Source organism: Rhinopithecus bieti, unplaced genomic scaffold, assembly GCF_001698545.2.
Source record: "Rhinopithecus bieti isolate Rb0 unplaced genomic scaffold, ASM169854v2 scaffold_7870, whole genome shotgun sequence".
Lineage (NCBI taxonomy): Eukaryota > Metazoa > Chordata > Mammalia > Primates > Cercopithecidae > Rhinopithecus > Rhinopithecus bieti.
The window spans coordinates 1,033,073-1,051,959 of NW_016805645.1; the positions used below are offsets into that span (position 1 = coordinate 1,033,073).

General features: G+C 39.7%; 1 protein-coding gene across 1 annotated transcript in view; it reads right to left on the minus strand.

Annotated features, from left to right (window-relative positions):
- LOC108530304 (ankyrin repeat and fibronectin type-III domain-containing protein 1) overlaps positions 1 to 18,887 on the minus strand; it is a 262,443-nt gene that overhangs the window by 8,551 nt on the left and 235,005 nt on the right. Inside the window, exons 15-16 of the mRNA XM_017873105.1 lie at positions 11,050 to 11,265; positions 1,753 to 1,778 (exon numbers count right to left, since the gene is read on the minus strand). Of these exons, the coding sequence (XP_017728594.1) occupies positions 1,753 to 1,778; positions 11,050 to 11,265 (242 nt within the window). The remainder of the gene's footprint in view (positions 1 to 1,752; positions 1,779 to 11,049; positions 11,266 to 18,887) is intronic.

Here is an 18,887-nt window from a genome sequence, read left to right on the forward strand (position 1 = left end):
GGGGAGGGATTGCATTGGGAGTTATACCTGATATAAATGACGAATTGATGGGTGCTGACGAGTTGATGGGTGCAGCACACCAACATGGCACAAGTATACGTATGTAACAAACCTGCACGTTATACACATGTACCCTAGAACTTAAAGTATAATAATAAAAAAAAAAGAAAAGAAATGATGAAAGATGTAAAAATCTTTTGAGAAGGCGACATAATTGAATGTAGGCAAGTAAGATATAACATAGACATAATAAGAATCCTTTAGGAAAAAATAGAAGCAAGAACAGAACAAATAGTAAACACTATAATTTAAGACATTTTTAAAAATTGAAAACAAAATGATTTTAACCTAAATATTGAAATACTACATATCTGCAAATATTGACCCAGAGTGACTAACATAAAAAGATTCTAGTAAAACAACTAAAATTTAAAATCATCTAGGCACAAAGGGTCTGTGACTTAGAAAAAAATGTATTAGGCTATTATCAGGCTTATGGACAAGAATGCCAGAAGAAGACAGACTAACATAGATAGTATGGTCAGGGAAAGAGAAAACTGAGCTTCCAGTGTTAAAGGCACAAATTATAATCAACATATAAGAATCTGGGGAATTTCCTGTGAGCCTTTCCTAAGAATTCTACTAGAGAAAGAGCTTCAGAAAAACTGTGTAAGAGTGTTAATGGTGATAAACATCGAACATGTAATTATTTGTGGACATCCAAATGAAGGTTAAAAGTGAGTGATTAGATGTCCAATGAGACTGTGATGTAACAATGTAGATTTAATACGGCTATTTAAAAATTATGGAAAATGGAGATAGCTATTACAAACCAATGGTTTCCAGTGATTATAATCAGTAGCGGGAGAATTAGCAGTGTTATTTTGAGTTTATTTTGTGTGTAATATAGAATTACAAAGGGTAATTATGAGATATTCTAATTCTGTTATCCCCTGTGTCTTTGGACACCAACACTTTCTGTGTGGAAGAAAAGAAATGTTAATGTGATATTAAAAAGGTCAAATAAAGCCCTACAGTCCTGAATTCGAATTGGGAATGTTAGTATGAATTTACAAATTCTTTCAGCTTTATGTATAACAGCAATAGATTAAAGAGTCAAAAACTTAAATTGACAAATTCATAATGATATTCCAAAATATGATCGATGACTTCCTGAAGATGGTAAGGAATCAATTTATGAGGTTGAAAATGGGGAAATGAAAGGATCTGCCTTCATCTTCTCTTTCCTAAAGAGCTGTGCTGTTGATTAAGCAAAGTATAGAAGAGGGGCAGCAAGGCCTAATAATGTCATTCATAAGGCTTCTGATGAAACGAAACACCACTAACCCTGATACTCTGATCATCATCTTCCCAAAGGGGTCCATCCTGAGTCTATTTCAGCCTCCAGATCTAGAGACCAATGTGCAAGGAATACAGAGGGTCAAGGAAATGCTGAACTCAATTTGAGTTTGAATGAACAAAGCTGGACTGTGGGAGAGTACAGGTTAAGTATCCTGCGTTTTCCAACAGATAAATTGTAAGAATAAGAGTAGACTGAGAGGCTCAAAAAAAAAAAAAAAAAAAAAGACATTTTAAAAATCAACTAAGCCATAGAGTGTACAGATGTACACCAAAGTGAAAAAACTAGGAATGGACACACTAACTGTGAAATTCTTATCCTTGAAGTTCACATGAGCTCACTTTGGCCAGTGGAAATATCTGCCAGTGGCTCCTGAGCCCTCCTAACATGACTTGTGACCACTTTCTTGAATTCTGATATGACAAGATGCTCCAGGCTCAACTTGTAGAGTTCATGGAGTAGACCTAGAATCAGCCATGTCTCCAAAGAGCCCAGGTGCCATTGGGTTGGCAATACCAGTTTAAAATCACAAGTCAGGTGCTAGTTTTCTAGTCCTTTTCTGTGAAGAGGGCTAGGGCTTTTTAGAGGCAAAATACATCATGAGTTTATTCTAGTACTTTCAATTCAAATTCAGGACTACAGGTTTTTTATATAATTTCTTCTGTCTTATATTTTTATCTACTTTCTCCCATACTGAGTACCTTATCAAGACCTATTTAGATGCTAATGAGCCTTGTCTGATAGAGACAGGAACAATTGTGTGGAGGTTAATTTCACAGGACTTGGATTCAGAATGAACTGCATTCAAATACTCCACTTAATTTGGGCAAGTTACCGAAGTAATTTAAAGGATTCAGTGTTCTGATCCATACACAATAATACCTCTCTCATAGTGTTGTTATGAAGATAACTTGGAAGATAAATACTTCCTTTAAAGGCATCTTGAGGGATTAGGCAGCTGGATCTAATGATTGCATCCAAATTATTGCTTCGACTGTATGGTTCTTCCCATTTTAAAATGTACATAGGAGGTTGCCAATGATTTCCTAACAAGCAGACAATCTTGGGTTAAGTTTGAACTTGTGATGTGAGAGAACATAATTCCAATTAGCTAACTCCTAATTTTTCTATTCTGCTAATCAAAATTCCAGCTAAATTGTAACAAAACAAAATTGCACACTTAAAATTTGTTAAAATGTTACATTATATATTATGTATATTTACCACAATAAAAAATATGTATGATAAATGCTTCAGTGATTAGAAAATAAATATCTTTAAAAAACGAAAAAAAAAACTTATTTTGAATAAAAATGTATGGACCCCCCCCCCAAAAAAAAACCAAAAAAAAAAAAAAAAAAAACAGGCTAGAAAAAAATTTGATCTCATGATCAAGAAGGAATTCTTATTAGTACCAGGATGGATAAGGCTGAACTTTTAAATGTCTTCTATCCTGTCTCTTCAGCCTAGATCACAAGTAAGTAGTTCACTACAATAAATTCAGTCAAGGTAGAATTTGGGAAATGAACACTAATCAAAGGGAGAGAAATGGTTAATGAGGGAAGGAAAAATGGAAGTATTCAACTCCACTGAATTTGATGATATGCACCCTAGGGATACTTGCTAAACAAGCAGATGTGGCTACAGACTCACAGGTCATTATTTTTGAGAAGTCATGGAGAACTGGAGAAGTCCCTAAAGACTACAAAAGGACAAATATGGCTGTCTTTGAAACAGGAAGGGGAGAAACATAGAATGACCCTAGTAATTAAAGACCGCCAACTTATTGATCTTTAGGAGAAATGAGAAAGAACCATCAAACAATCAGTTTGCAGTCATCCAGGAAATCTGGAGACACTAAAGAGGAGTCAGCATGGTTCCGTGAACAGCAAACCATACGGATTACCTTAATTTATTATAGCAATAGAACAGGATTCCAAGACCAGGGAGAAGTCTCCAGTGTAATCTGTTACACTGGATAACATGGGAAAAATAGAATCTGGACCACATTGCTTTTAACAAGCTGAATATCTGGGTGGGAGATTTGTAGATAACGGAGGTGGTGAATAAATAGTAGACATATTATTGAGTGATGGTCCAGTAGGGATTGGTCCTGAGGACCAGTCTGTTCAGCTTATTTACTGACATTCTGGACAAAGAAATCAAGAATGTGTGCATCAAATTTGTGGGTCCCAAATTTGGTATGGTTTTGCCTTTCTGGAAAACAGTAATAAGTTCTAAATGACCCTATGCATTGGAAAAATAAGCCTATGATAATTAGGGTTGAAACTTAATAAGAAAATGTGCTTGTAAAGACCTACACCCAAGATTACAAATATAGGATAGGTAAGAGTATCAGAGAAAAACATGTGGGGGTCAGAACTGACCACAAATAGAATGTGAGTTAGAAGTACACTGTGGTTATATAAAAACCAACAGCATTCTGGGATAAAGTAATTCACTCTTTCATTCAATTTTTTGAAAGACTATCATTGAGCATCTACTCTGTGTTTTCTTGCCTTTATGTAGTCATTTTTCCTTCTTTAAAATGTTTTGGAGCCTGAGAAATGTGTGGGAATGGAAAGAAGCTATCTCATCCACATAATCTATGATACATTACAAAGGCCATCTGTTTTTTTTTTTTTTTTTTTTTTTTTGAGATGGAGTCTCACTCTGTCGCCTAGGCTGGAGTGCAGTGGCTTGATCTTCTGCTTCCTGGGTTCAAGCGATTCTCCTGCCTCAGCTTCCCAAGTAGCTGGGATTATAGGCATGCGCCACCATGGCCACCTAATTTTGGTAGTTTTAGTAAAGACGGGGTTTCACCATGTTGCCCAGGCTGGTCTTGAACTCCTGACCTCAGGTGATCTACCCGCCTCAGCCTCCCAAAGTGCTGGGATTATAGGTGTGAGCCACTGTACCCAGCCTAAAAAGGCCTTCGAATGCCAAATTGAATGCCTGTGGTTCTACATACTACCTGATTTGACCTCTAATCTGCTTTTATAACCTCCATTTCCACTATAGCCCTTTTGTGTTCCTTATCTCTAGTCAAAATGGATTGTTTTTTCCTTTCCCCATACATGCCCTAATCTCTCTGTTCTGATTGTTTGTTGTTTCACAAATTCACTCATTCTACCAACTTTTACTGAGCACTTACTATGTATCAGTCATTGTGGCTAGGATATTGATGATACCGAGATGAATAAAACACGATCCTTCCCTTCATGGAACTCACATTTCAGTGTGAGAGAATTATGTAAGCAAGTTTTTCTCACCCAACATCATAGAGGCCATAAGAAGACTGTGGAAGGTCTATTGTGGGCCTAAGGGAGGGTGAAAGCCACTCTTCCGGTTTCTGCCTCATTTCTTTATCATGCTTTCAATTTAATTTAATTCCATCTATTTAATTTCTTCCTTCTTCTCTCCTTCCTTTTGTTCTTTCTGTCTCTTTCTTTTTTTTCCCATCTGGTTAACTTAACTACCCTCATGGCTCAGCCAAATGCCACCTCTTCTGCAATGCCTTCCCTGTTATTTTCAGGCAGAATTAATAGCTGCTTTGTCTGTGTTCCCCATAGTACACCGTTTGTACTGCTATCAGGCTCTAGTTTAATTCTGTCTTGTATTACCTTGATTTGTTTACAAAACTGTCTGTCTTCCTTTGACTGAACTCCTTGAGAGTAGGGACCTTGACTTATTCATTTGTTTTTTTCTGTAGCACCTAGAAGAGTGCCTGGCACCTAGTTGACACTGAAAAAAATATTCATTAAATGTGAAGTGAGAAGACCAGAGGAGGTGGGGTCTGGGGCTGGTCTTTCAGGAGAAAATATGCTGTCCTTGCACAGTGACTAGGAAGGGTATATCCACCTTCTCGTCATTGATCAGAGATCCTGAGAGCTTGTTAGAGGAACAACAGGTAGTTGCTTTTTCAATAACTACAGCACTTTTATTTTGTTGGATGGAGTATGAAAGCCCAAACATCCACGATGGTAGAGGTGACAAAATGGTGGCTAGTGGTCTTTGTAGGACCAAGATTATATGGACTGCAAATAATTTAATTTTCTGAAGATTTTCTAAATTATAAAATAAAAGACTTTACCCAAATTTCTTTCAACTTATCTTCAAAACACTGAAAATTTCAAGCCTGGGACCACATTCTTCCATTGTAATTAGCTGAGGCTGAATCAGAGCTGCTCTCTTTAAAGGGGACAAGCTTAATGCAGTCTTTACTTACACTTGTTTCGTTTTATTTTAATTGAGCTATAATTCATATACCATAAAATTCACCCTGTTCAAGTGTATAATTCAGTGGTTTTAGCATATTCACATGGTTGTGCAACTATCACCAGTGTCTAATGCCAGACCATTTTCATCACTTTAGAAAGAAACCACACATTCATTAGCTATCATTCCCCTATCTCTCCCCCTGCTGCTCCTGAAACCACTAATCTACTTTCTGTCTGTATGGTTTTGCCTATTCTGGGCATAGCATGTAAGTGGAATCATACAATGTTTAGCATTTTGTGTCTGGCTTCTTTCACTCGGCATTACATTTTCAAGGTTCATCCATGTCGTAGCATGGATCATATGCTATTCATTTTAATGGCTGAATAGTATTCCGTTATATTGATATACCACATTTTGTTCACCTATTCGTCTGTTGTTTGGCATCTAGTTTACTTCTACAGTTTGGCTATTGTGAATAATGCTTCTGTGAACGCTGGTGAACAAGTTTTTACATGAACCCAATTGTTTCCTAAGTCCAGCCCAATTGTCTCATTTCCAGCAATCTTTCTGATTCCTGTAGTTTTTGATCCTTGTGTTTGGAGCTGCTTAGGGGTAGAAAGAGTAGGAATGTGCTGGAAAAAAAGCAGAAAAAGGAAGAAGAGGTCCTGGGCACCTAGGGTGTACGAAGAAGAGACTGAATACCTAGAGGTGACAAGGAATGCCTAAGGAGGAGAAAAGGAAAACAGGGATGAGAAGGAACAGAAGACACGCTTCGCCACAGCTTCCCTAGGATCACAAAGGATGCAGAGAAAAGGAGGGGGAAGGGGTGTATAGCAGCATGATGGAATGGGAAGGGCATCAGCCTAGGAGTCAGAAGTTGTGGGTTTGGTCCCTCTTTTGGCTGATATGACCTTGACAAGGTACTTCCTTGAAATTCATGGCTTCTTATGCAAACTGGACACAAAATGACTCACTCATCCTCACTGGGTTTGCAGGAGGATCAAATGATATCACAGAAGTGACAAAGTGTTAGAAAGCTGAATATATAGTACACATGTGAGAGATTAAACTTCAGGAAAAGGCTTGCATGTGAGGCTTCCAAGGACTAAAGTGATCCCTGAGGAGAATGGTCGGAGAAACTTAGCATCTGAGAGGGGCCTTTCTGTTGGAAATACTCTCATTGCCGATTAGTTTGCTCATAGGGACTCTTGTCCACAATAACTCTTTTCCTTCCCAGGCAAGGGTGAGGAGGATTTTTTTGCTCTTTCACAGGTAAATGAGAGAGGCCTGTTGTGAAGGCCTAGGATTTGAGAAGGTCAGGAATTTGAGGGAGTTGGACACTGGAGTTTCCCTGGGGTCCTAGGGATTCATAGATTTTAACAAAATCTGGGCCTAGATTTTGTTAAAGCCCTTATCTGTTTTGAAAACCCCATCATGGATCATTAGTTTTATACAGCTTTTCCTTAGTTGTGATGGAAAAGTAGAAAACGTGATAAAATGCCCCACGAGATGATTAGGCCATTTCCAGAGGTCTCTGTGGACTGGGTGTGTCTTGAGGGCAGCCTAGCATTGCTTGAAATTTTCTGAGACATGAATGGTGATTATTATTAATAAAAAGTCAAGAAACAACAGATGCTGGCAAGGCTGCAGGGAAATAGGAAAGCTTTTACAGTGTTGGTGGAAATGTAAATTAGTTCAATAATGTGGCAGATGGTGTGGCGATTCCTCAAAGACCTAGAATCAGAAATACTATTTGACCCAGCAATCCCATTACTGGGCATATACCCAAAAGAATATAAATCATTTTATTATAAAGACACATGCACACATATGTTCACTGCAGCACTATTTACCATTACAAAGACATGGAATCAAGTCAAATGTCCGTCAATGATAGACTGGATAAAGAAATGTGGTGCATATACACCATGGAATACCATGCAGCCATAAAAAGGAACGGGATCAGGTCCTTTGCAGGGACATGGACGGAGCTGGAAGCCATTATCCTCAGCAAACTAATGCAGGAACGGAAAACCAAATACCATGTGTTCTCACTTATAAGTGGGAGCTGAACAATGAGAACACATGGGCACAGGGAGGGGAATAACCCACACTGGGGCCTGTTGGTAGGGACAAGGAGAGGGAGAGCATCACGGCATGAGGAAAAATAGCTAACGTATGCTGGGCTTAATATCTAGGTGATGGATTGATAGGTGCAGCAGATCACCATGGCACACCTATGCAACAAACTAGCACATCCTGCACTTGTACCCTGGAACTTAAAATGAAATTAAAACAAAAATGAAAAAAAATTTTCTGAGACATAATAAAACTCACTAATATTTATTGAGCACTACTTTATGCTACTCTTTTAATCATTTATGTACTAACTCACTTATCTTCATTAGAACCCTATGAAGTAGGTTTTTTTGCAGAGGAGGAACTGTGAGGGATGAGAAGTTAAATAATGCCCTGGACACATAACCAGAAAGGGTGGAGTCGGTATCACACCCAGTCATCCTGATTTCAAAGCGGTGCACAGAATGTGATGTGATGTAGCAGAAAGAAGCCCAGGCTTCCAATGAGAAGGCCTGGTAGTCATCACTCCACTATCCCTGAGAAAAGAGAGTGGTCTGTGGCCTGTTATTGTGGGAATTGTCAGCCTGCTTTGGGTACCACCAAGACCTATCTCTCCCTTTATGTTGAATTGGTGGGGCCAACTCCTGACATAATTAAATCTTAAGTCTAGGAGGGATTGGATACTAGTCCTCGTAGTTTTATTTCCCATTTCCTCTCTAGTGTGAGACTTGTATGGGAAGGAGGGGAGAGAGAAGAAGTAGGGGGAGGAGAAGGGAGAGGGGGGTGGGTGGGAATGACATCAGGTGGGAATGTGCCAGTCAGCGGGGGTAAATTTTCCACTTGGATCTATGTGGAAACCTGATCCTGCCTCTATTTTGGTTTCCTTCTCTAACAACCTTTCACCAGATTGGAATTTTTCTGCACCTGTAACACATTTTTAATGTAATAAGTCTAGGAGAAACCAGGTATTATATCATGCTGAGGCCTGTGCTGTGTTTCTAGGAGCAAAGGTAGCCCAGACCCTAGTTTATCCCTATAGGGGATTAGTGTATTAGTCACCCTGTAAAAGCTCAATTTATTATGATTTTTTAAATGTTTCTTTTAGCACTTGCTTATAAAAGGTGAAGAGGGGAGCCTCAAATGTGTCTGTGTTCCCTGCCCCCACCTGCTTCACACAAGCCCATACTCTCTGTCAATTCCCTATGAACCCAAATTCCACAAAATTAAATCCAGAGGTATTGGCTTTGACCAATTAGCTTACCTTTGCTGCACTGGCCTTTGTCCTGGTTTGGGCCAGTGTGAGTAATGAAAAAATGAGATTATTGTACTTGCCACCCCTTGGCGGGGAATGAAAGTAACTTAGAAACTAAGTTAGCTGTTTAGGGTGACCACAAATGGCTCCTGGGACGGAAGCTCAGATTTGGGTTGTTTCTGTGCAACTAGGTCCTTCCTTCTCCCTTACTTGGCTATCTGTGGATATGCCACTGCTTGCGTGGGCCTCAGTGTAGATGTTTCTGACAGCTTTTCTACCTAACCGAAGTGTCCTATACAATTCATTCCTATCACCTGGTTAAAAAAAACCAAAATACAAAAAACAAAAACAAGGAAAGAAAGCAAAAAAGAAACAGTTTGAATCTCATGTTCACAAAAAATGTGTGAGGCCAACAGAACCTGCTGGACTCAGGAGCATACATGGGTTGGTGTCCCAATTCCACCATCCAGGCCAACGGCTGCATGCAAGCTACCTGGATTTTGAACTTTGGTGGATATTCAGTATTCAAGTAAGTCTTTTATCCTTTATTTCATCTCCTGTCCCCCACTCACTAAAATTCTGACTTCTACCTCAGAATGTGATATAATATAGCAGAAAGAAGCCTGCTTCCAATCCGAAGATAGGAACTGAAGCCTCAGCTTTGCCATTTTCTAGCTGTGTGCCAAGGGACAAAATCAAGTTTTGTGGAGACGCAAGTGGATATAGTTTCCGGTGTCTTTTTTAAGGAAAACAACACAAAGTCATGAATGCAAAATTGCTATGGTCCCTGAGAGGACCTGGAAAGGGCTTGTACAAGTGAAGGCTGAAGGACATCAAAGCTTCATTAGCTTCACTAAATTGCTTCTGTGTGTAGCCCTATGTCATTCAACCTCTTTGAGCTCTAGTTCTTTTCTTTTTTTTTCTTTTCTTTTCTCTCTCTCTCTCTCAACCTCCCTCCCTCCCTCTTTCTATTCTTTTCTTTTTTGGATGGAGTCTTACTCCGTCACCCAGGCTGGAGTGCAGTAGTGTGATCTTGGCTCACTGCAACCTCCACCTCCTAGGTTCAAGCAATTCTGCCTCAGCCTCCTGAGTAGCTGGGATTACAGGCAGCTGCCATCATAACTGGCTAATTATTGTATTTCTAGTAGAGATGGGGTTTCACCATGTTGGCCAGGCTGGTCTTGAACCCCTTGACCTCAGGTGACCTGCCTGCCTTGGCCTCCCAAAGTGCTAGAATTACAGGTGTGAGCCACTGCGCCCGGCCTCTAGTTATTTCATTCCTAAAATGGACTTAATCATGCCTGTCTGTCCCAAAGGAGTATTGTAAGGAATATGCAGGAGTAAATATGTGTGAGGGTGTTTTTGTACATACACACGTATGTACACACACACAAATATACAAACATGGACACATATATATACAATATATATTTATATATATATTTTACATATATATGTAATATATTATTACAGTTCATTCAGATATTGGTTTAATGTTTTGATTACACTATCTAGAGTTTCCCTATCCCCTACTCAATTATTTGTCTCAATGTTTCTTTACTTTTTCTTTTCTTTTCTTTTCTTTTTTTGAGATGGAGTCTTACTCTGTTGCCCAGGCTAGAGGGCAGTGGCATGATCTTGGCTTACTGCAACCCACCTCCCAGGTTCACGTGATTCTCCTGCCTCAGCCTCCCAAGTAGCTGAGATTATAAGCATGCACCAACATACCTAGCTTTTTTTTTTTTTTTTTTTTTTTTGTATTTTTAGTAGAGATGGGGTTTCACCATGTTGGCCAGGCTGGTCTTGAACTACTGACCTCAGGTGATCCACACACCTTGGTCCCAAAGTGTTGGGATTACAGGCATGAGCCACTGGGCCTGGCCTCAATGTTTCTTTTTGGCTCATTGGCCAGGGCATGAAAATGCTTTATTGGGTGCCCATGATTTGTATTGCCGAATGAATTCCAGATCTAGAGAGTGATAAATAAAAAATAAGCTGTATTTGCAACAACATGTCTCTGGACCTTCTCCACTCCATCATTGCATATGTAAGTGGTTCTTGCTATATTTCACTAGACCTTCAATAATTGTGTTTGGAACCTTAAATATACCAGGGAATTAAGAAAAAAACTACGTACCTGGATGGTTATCAGTAAAATGTCTAACGCTGTTGGCTCCTCAGGTGTTGATAGAGACTTTCTCTGGCTTTGCAGCTTTGAGATCTGCATCCATTTGCCATTAAAAAATGAATAAAGCATCTCCACCTCCCTGATGGTGACTATGAGTATGTTTCCATGTCGATCTTTAATGGGCTCATAGTAAACTCTTCCCAAGTTGTGTGTCCCAAGTAAATTCTGGAAACAAATGGATTACTGGTAGCATAGAGGGTATTATGCTAGCAAAGCAGCACAACAGCAACAAAAGACACTGTGAATAATTATCTGATTGCTGAGAAGCTGTTTGCTCTCTCTCTCTCTCTTTTTTTTTTTTTGCACTTAAACCTAGAATACATGGCATCATAGAAATGTACTTCACAGAAGCTCAAAGAAAATGTCTTTACAAAGACATTTGTAATGATTGCAGAGCCTGCAAAGATTACAGCAAGACACACAAAAATTATGTTTTTTAAAAAAGCAAATTCAGTATCTGTAAATATTTCTTACCCACATAGACACACCAGTACATAAACCTCAGTTACCAGCACTTGAAGAGAATCCCAGATGTTTTAAAGAAAAATGTCTGATATTTAAAGTATGCTTCTGTGGAGTTCTCAAGAGATCTGCAGCAAGCTGGTATGAGGTGGGGTTGTTTAAAATGAAGAAGTGAATTGACAATGTAGCACATTGTACAGGTCCCCAAATGACTGCACATTCCCTTCAAGATACTTTAATTGGGAAAGTGGCCTGGTTTGACTTATCTGTATTTCAGGGGCTTCTGTTTATTTAAAAACTTGTTAAAATTGCTTATAAACTGGGTCACCTGAGGCAGACAATACTTTCAGGAAGGTAGGAAGGGAAAGATGCCACACACTCAATGTGGAGGGGCTCAGGTTATTCCTAAAATAAACAGGAGTTTTACAAATATGCAGGGTTTGAAGATTTCTAACGTAGAACACTGGATGAATAGGATAAAATCCCCTCTTGCTTTAAATATCTCTGATTTCTAAACATTATAAATCATCTTAGAGCTCCTAGTTGTTACTTTTGTGAGCTCACATAAGTGGTGGTGAGATGCCCTGTTAGCATGAATACAGAAATAGAACTGGGATTTGTAAAACTGACAAGGACGACCTAAACATGAATGAGCCAGGAAGTCAATATCTACATCTATGAAAACTCTGCAATTTTCCCTCACAGGTAGGGACTGCGTCTGAAACCTTATCTTCTTCCTCACAAAGACCAGACATAGGGCAAATAAGGAATTTCATAAGTAATTTTGACATAAAATTCATTTAGCAAGATTATGATTTTTTTGCAATGGCCTAATCACTCAGTCATATTTTTTCTTTCCACCATTTGACTTCTAAATCATAGAGAAGTGGGTGTGGCTTTGAGTCCAGCCCTGTGGGGTACTAATCAGCAGTGTGATGTTGGTAAACTGGCTAGCCAAAAAGGAAAAGAAGAAAGAAAAGAAAAGAAAAGAAAGGCCTGATTTGTAGCATATGCCAGTTTCAGTGGTGTAAATACTCTTGCTGTAGTGGGATTTCAAACTACCCAGAGTTTGACAACAGGCTTTCAAAATCCCTGAATAATTAACAGTTGGCTCTCCTGGGCCAGTACAAGTTGGCTCCAGCCTACCATTGCTATTAAGCCTTTACTTATATTTGGTATTGAATTTCAGGGTTGGCTACCATTTATTAACTGCTGGACTTCCGAAAAATTATTTACCCTCTCTGGTCCTGAGTATCATCATCTAAAAGTAAGAGTCTTTACAGCTCAGACAGCTGTTATGCTAATCCTTATCTCAGTGAGTGTTTGAGGGGTTAAATCAAGCAACTCATGAAAAAGTAGTTTGCAAACTCTCAAGCTTGATACAACGTAGGGTGGGGGCTTTCTTTACTGCTCTAATTGGAATCCCACCCAGGCTTACATCTACTCCTTTTCAAGACCCAACCCAGATTTCAACTCCTCTGGGAAGACTTTTCCAACTCTCTAAGGTAGACTTTACCATCCCTCTTTTGTCCCTTACTGTTTCCTGTACAAACTTCCATCTTAGCATGTCTCTGGCTTTACTGCATGTATTAGTGTATGAGTTCACGTTATGAATTCATAGTTGTTTCATCTCTGTGTCTCTGTGTCCCTTGCACAGTGCCTGCAACATGGAAAGAACTCAGTCACTTTTTGTTGACTTAATTGACATTCTGTATTATCATTAAAAGGCTGGAAAATGTGATTCACTTTGGACCAAAGCTGATGGGTAGACATTGATTACGGTGGTCTTTTCACTTAAACAGTTATTATCAGTGGTTCACTATCAGCTGTAGATAGGTTTTCTAAGGAGTTGAATAAGAAAGCACTAGAAGTCTTCTTGAAATTTTTTATTGACATCAAATTAGGTTAGATAGCTAGCTTTGGGGAGAGCCCAATTTAAAAGTAGAATATTATTGTGAAAATAAATTGCAACCGTCTTCCATAAAGGAGAATTCAGGGTTCTTTAGGGCCTAGAGGAAAAATAGACCATGTTAATACAGGTCATAATCAAAGTTAGGTGATCTGGGGCTCCGGATGATCCTACAAGAGCCACCTGATGGCTAACAGGAATGCATCTAGGTTATAACCAGGACAAATCACAGGGCTGTCAATAAGCCCTAGGCAGAGGCACAATATTTAGAGGCCTTTATTCAGTTTGGGGTGGCATGGACATGGGAAGGTGAAGGAAGTCCAGAGTTGGGATAAGGAGGCCTGAAAAAGAAGAGCAAAATTTTGGGAAAATCTTTTTTCCCCCTTAACAAATGTAAAGAACACAGTATTCATACATTGTTACTTACCTCTTACTCACTAACACTCATTTCTAAAAGCTATGGAGGAGGAAAGTTTAGCACAACCTGCAGTGTCAGAGTTTTACTGTCTTTGGGGGATAAGTAGTTTAGACACCTTTCAATGCAAGAGCAATGTACACTTCTCCCTCTTGGGGCCCTGTGTCATTTTCCTAAGAGAAAGAAGAACAATGTGGGCTCTTGGTCACTTACAGGCTTTCTCATCTTAATTTTTGTTTCCCAAATGCTAAGATATTTATCTCTCCTCCTGCCTAGGTAATTTTAATTAAGAATAGATTTCTTTTTCTTTTTTACCATAATATAATTTTTTCTCTTTAAAATTTTGCAAATTACTACACAGTAAGATGATGAAGTACTGGAAAGAATGCAGGCTTTGGAGTTACATAAATCTGGATTTGAATCTATAATCTGCTACTTCCTATCTGTGTAACCTTGGCACAAATGAGCCTTTCTAGGCCCTAGCGTTGTGATCTGTTAAAAGAATACCAATCATAGTACTTTCTCATTAGGTTGCGGTAAAGATTAAATGAGATTAAAGTTTGTAAAGCACTCAACACAGGGCCTGGCACCTAGTTTGTTAAATAAATGAAAGTAGTCACTTCACTATTATTATTTACTATTACATATTAAAGGAGCTCACTAGAGAGCAGAAACCCAGAAAACAAGGTGCAGATTGCACAGTGCTTGATATGCACTGTGATAAAGGTAGGTCTCCTGACTTGGACCCAGTGACTAGCCCAGTGACTATGAGTGCAGATGAGGGGGAGAAAGATCATGACTGAGGCCTCTGCGCACCGTGATAAAATGTCTGAGCCACAACTGGAGGAGTCTAAGTCAGAGAATGCCTTGGTCAGAATCTTTTAGATTGGCTACTCTGGCCAAAGTATGGAGAGTGGATTGGAGGGTGTTAAGATTGGTAGCAGAGGGATGACTTTGGAGGCTTTTGACCTAATTGGAGTATTCAGGCAGTAGTATACAAAACTGGAAAGGAGAGGAGAGTAAAATGAGATGCCCCAGAGGAAAATCAATAGAATTTATTTTTGGTTGATGCCAATCAAACTATGTATAATGCATTTTTACTTTCCTCAGAACATCGTTATTTTATTTTATTTTATTTTATTTTATTTTATTTTATTTTATTTGTGAGACAGAGTTTCGTTCTTGTTGCCCAGGCTGGAGTGCAATGGTATGATCTCAGCTCACCACAACCTCCGCCTCCCGGGTTCAAGCGATTCTCCTGCCTCAGCCTCCTGAGTAGCAGGGATTACAGGCATGCACCACCACATCCAGTTAATTTTGTATTTTTAGTAGAGATGGAGTTTCTCCGTGTTGGTCAGGCTGGTCTTGAACTCCTGACTACAGGTGATCCGCCTGCCTTGGCCTCCCAAAGTGCTGGGATTACAAGTGTGAGCCACCGCGCCCGGCCACATTGTAAAATATTTTAAACTAGTAGAGTGATCTAACAAATTAACTATGTGTCAATCCTCAAATTTCTTTTTCTTTCCCTTCAGAAGTTTTTCTGTACCTTACACCTCCCTTCCACCTCTCTTACCTCCCTCCCCAACAAAAGGTGCCTTCAGTATTTCCAGACATTTTCTTTATAGAGACTAGTAAATAGTTTGGGCAATAGGTCCTACCAAAAAAAGTGATGAAAGCAACTTTTATTGTTGAACTAGGCATACGGAAACTTGGAGAGGAGGACATGCATATAGTACTCAGGCCTTGATGGAGGCACTGTGAAGGTGACCATTTATTGAAGACTATGAGGCTCTCTGGTCCTAGTGCAGGACCAGAGAGCTATCCATCCAGGTGGTAACTATGCTACAAAACATTTCTGTGATCCCTTTTCCCTTTGGCTAGATAAAGTTTCCCTCAAGTGTGATCACTGGGGTACATGGGTTTGGATTGACAGATATATTTATTTATCCAACCTGTACTTACTGAGTGTCTACCACATGCCAGGCATTGGGGATATAGTGGTAGCCAAGACAGACACATTCCCTGAACTGAGGAACTCACAGTCCAAGTGGGTCACTAAACAGATTATAATACAAATAATAAACTCTGGGATTCTGATCCCTTTCCTGAATGAAGAATACAAGGTGCTAAGAGAGTGATTCACTTAATCAAGGGATCAGAGAAAGGCTCTTTAAGGAAGTATAAAAATTAAGCTGAAACCTGGAGGATATGTAGGAATTAGTAAGGCAAAGTGAGGAAAGAAGGGGATTCCAAGCAAAGGAAACAGCTTGAAAACTAGCAAAGGATACTGAGAAAGACCAGCAAGTCGGAAGAAAATCAGGAGAGCGTGAAACTGTGGAAGCCAAAGGATATGCCAGTCTACACAAGGAGTATGGAACCAAGGGTATAAAATGTTGCTTAGTGAAACTGAAGTCATTGGCAAGACTAGAACCATACAATTTTGAGGCACTCTTTAAGACAAAGAATACAAAATTACAAAAATAAAACTAGGTATAAAAGTGAATCTTTATCTAGAATGATTAAAGAAATCTCCTTCTCTCCAGCAAATACTAGAGTGTTTGGAATTCTGGGTTCCCTTTCCCCGAAATTTCTTTAGGTAGTTTGCAAGAAATGCTTCCTGACTGCAATTCAGCTTCCCTTCCCTAAAACACTGTGGGTTTCACGCTCACAGGGGTCCCGCAGTCATAGCTCACGCAAGTGAAGCGTCCTGAAGCTCCATTTTGGCAGCATCATCTGCCTCTGATTTCTGGTGCCCTTAAAGAGCAGTTTTGTATGCATCACGGCAGCAAAAGTCAGAGAGAGGGTTGAGAACCGATAGGAAATGAAGATGTCAGTGGAGAAAGAGGATGTAGGTAACTCTTCCAAGAAGTTTGGGTGTAAGGAAGAGAATAGTTTGGTAGCTGAAGGGGCATGTGGGGCTATGGGAGGAATTTAGGGGGAGATTTAACTGGAAAGACTTGAATATTTTAAAATAAAAATGAGAGGGAAGAGATGGGACGCAGAGCACATGTGGAGGAATGAACTTATGTCAGGAAATGTGAGACTTTATCTTCTGAAATAAAAAAGAAAAAAAAAAAGAAGGTTCGGTCTGTGCAAGGAGGTTTATAAATTTGGCAGAAAAAATCATTAATTTCCTTTTTTTTCCTTGATGAATTATACAGTGAAATCATCACCTGAGATGTGAAGGAGAGTGTGGGGAAGGAGAAGGGATGTGGGAGAATGAAGAAGGTTTTTATTTTATTATTTTATTTTATTTTATTTTTTTGAGACAGGGTCTTACTCTGTCACCCAGGCTGGAGTGCAGTGGCACAATCTCAGCTCACTGCAACCTCTGCCTCCCAGGCTTAAGTGATCCTCCCACGTCAGCCTCCTGAGTAGCCAGGACTGCAGATGTGCGTCACCATGTCCAGCTAATTTTTGTATTTTTGCTAGAGATGGGGTTTTGCCGTGTTGCCCAGCTCGTCTGAAACTCCTAAGCTCAAGTGATCCACCTGCCAGCTTCCCAAAGTGCTGGGGGAAGGTTTTAAAATAGTTGCTTTACAGTGTGAGAAAGCAAATTTAGTAGAGAAAGGAAATTGGACCACTAGGTAACATTACATGTGAGAATTGTAGTCATGAATTTAACATAAAACCAGTCAGCCCTTTTTTGTGATTATTTTTAATGTGGCAATGTGTAACTACTTTAGACATGTTGGATTCATCCAGGCGTGGGATTTTTCCAAATAAATAATATAGAGGGAAAAAGTGGAATATTTTCAAGGAAGTGATTAAGATGGGCTAAGGAATCTAAGCTAGTCAAGGAAGGAAATGACTTCAGAAGTGGGCTGATGCATTATGAAAAGTGGTGAGGTCTATAGATTTGGAAGCTGAGGAAGTCCAAAAGTATTGTAATGGGAGTAGTTGAGTAGGGTCACACTGGCCATCATTGCGTCACTCAGCGTCTGACTGCACTGACTTGTAACAGCCTGATCCTTCTCATATTGCTGATATCAGATTAAAGTTCTAAGAAACCTCCAATAAACACATAATAAAGAGCTCCCCTTGAAATTCTAAGGTTTTCCAGTCTGTGATCCAGGCATGTCTGGACTGTATGGTAGGGTGATGGGAGGTTCCACTAAGGAGTCTGAGGCTCTTGGGAATGTATTTTATCCTAAAGAAAGAGTAGTGTGAGGTGCAGTGGCATGGGCCAACTCAAGTGGGTCAGTAATGAAAGGATGAGGCACTTTGAATTCAGCAGTCATCATGGTCTGCTCCAAGAACTGCTTCTTGAGTTGGAAGAGAATATTACACAATCAAGAGTGAGTTGAAGCCAGGCACGGTGACTCACGCCTGTACTCCCAGCACTTTGGGAGGCCGAGGCGGGTGGATTACCTGAGGTCAGGAGTTCGAGACCAGTCTGGCCCACATGGTAAAACCGTGTCTCTAGTAAAAATACAAAAATTAGCCAGGTGTGGTGGTGGGTGCCTATAATCCTAGCTACTCAGGAGGCTGAGGCAGGAGAATTGCTTCAACCCAGGAGGCAGAGGTTGCAGTGAGCTGAGATCACACCATTGCACTCCAGCCTGGGTGACAGAGAGAGACTCCACCCTACCCCCTACCCCAAAAAACCCCGAGTGAGTTGAAATGAACAGCTCTGTTTGCTAAAATCTCACTGATCATACAAAGCAGCAAGCTACCTGTATAACAGAATATATCACAGAGGAGCAAAATTTAAATTTTGGAATTAATTGTAATAGCAACAAAATATTGCAGGAAGTTGAATTGTTATTATTGTGAGGGTTCAAGAAATGACATTCCTATAATTGCAGGTGGCGGACAAAGCCATAGAATTTTTTCTTTTGTTATTATGACCCTATTTTTATGCTGTGACCTACATGGCCTGGCCAAACACAGCTTATATAGATTCCTGCTATGCATATTTCTGGGGTTGATGTAACTGCAGATTTGTAGATAGATACCCATTAGTGATAAAGGCTCAGTGATCTCTTAATGGCCCCAATC